General features: G+C 22.1%; 1 protein-coding gene across 1 annotated transcript; it reads right to left on the bottom strand.

The window, feature by feature from the left end:
* Window positions 1-339: 339 nt before the first annotated feature.
* On the bottom strand, window positions 340-939 carry LOC112597890 (alpha-tocopherol transfer protein-like; the record flags this gene model as incomplete). Its single annotated transcript, XM_025344114.1, has 2 exons — window positions 828-939; window positions 340-431 (listed from the first exon to the last, which is right to left on the bottom strand). Coding segments are annotated over exons 1-2 (204 nt in total), but the record flags the coding sequence as incomplete, so codon positions are not given.
* Between the last annotated feature and the right edge of the window lie 339 nt (window positions 940-1278).

The raw sequence follows: 1278 nt of genomic DNA, 5'->3' as shown, positions 1-1278 counted from the left end.
GTGGTCTATTCTAACCCCAACCCACCAGGGGTATTTATAGACATACAGTAAATATAAGCATATGTTTAATTGATAGGTAAATAAAACAAAACCAATATTTTATAGGTATATGTATGACGTATGTCACTAAAATCTTTAACATATGAATATTATCATCTAAGATTAAAGAATCATACTTAACTGTAAATAATTTTGTTTTTCACACATATTAGTAAATATAACCAAAGATTAATCTATGATATAACTACTACATTTCACTGAAGTAAATTTTTTTTTTAATACTATATTACCTAATATATTATGTATTTTGAATTTCAAATATTTTAATTAGTTACTTACCAATTTAAATGCTTTATCTACTCGAAACTTTCTAGCTCTTAAAAATTTAAGCATAAATGCATCATCCATTCTTGAGTTCAAAAAAATATCACCTTTCAAAATTAAACGAGCTATTTTAATAATTATATAATAATACTAAGTAATGTATATCGTATACATTATACTATTGTTATTAAAATTAAATAGGTACTATCTTATTTATTTATGATATAGATGTTATTAGTATCATTCTTCCTTATATTCAACTTATTGTTAAAAATGAAAATTTTTACAATATATCTTATAAAATTAATAATTATGTTTATGATAAATACCTAATGAATTTACTTGATAATTTATTATACATGTAAAAGAAAATATTAAAATTATTATGGCTATTTTCATAACTATAATAAAATTTTAATTACACTTTTTTGGATTGTTAATGAAACCAATAAAAATATTATTCATATTTATTAACATCTCTAATTATTATAGGTTTTGCATACCTTTAATTAATGTACGTAATTCATCAATAGCTAACTGTGGATCAGACGGCTCATTAAGTTCTTTTTGTAATTTCAATTTCAATTCGGGTGAATTAAATTGGCTTTCTGACATTTTGTATTCAATGAAAATAAATAAGTTTCACAGTTGTACGAATTTTCATAAAATGACTAAGTTAGAAAAAAATACATAAAAAACATGTATTAGAGAGAAATGTACAATATTATGAACTGATCTTCAATTTCATATTTTTGCAAAAGTATAACACCGGAGCTTGATATGTATCGGCGTATATATATCATGTACGTCCTGTAGGTACCAATTACGAAAAATACATGAGTGTTTTGTTTTTTTTTCTATAGCTATTTTTTGATGCATGACGATTAAAAAAAGTCCATAATTATTCTATAAAAATTATTATTATAAATTTATTAAAATACATCACAATACAAT

Source organism: Melanaphis sacchari, unplaced genomic scaffold (assembly GCF_002803265.2).
Source record: "Melanaphis sacchari strain LSU unplaced genomic scaffold, SCAv2.0 Contig441_pilon_pilon, whole genome shotgun sequence".
Lineage (NCBI taxonomy): Eukaryota > Metazoa > Arthropoda > Insecta > Hemiptera > Aphididae > Melanaphis > Melanaphis sacchari.
Note: the sequence above shows the minus strand (reverse complement) of the source record. Positions and strands in the feature narration are given on the sequence as shown.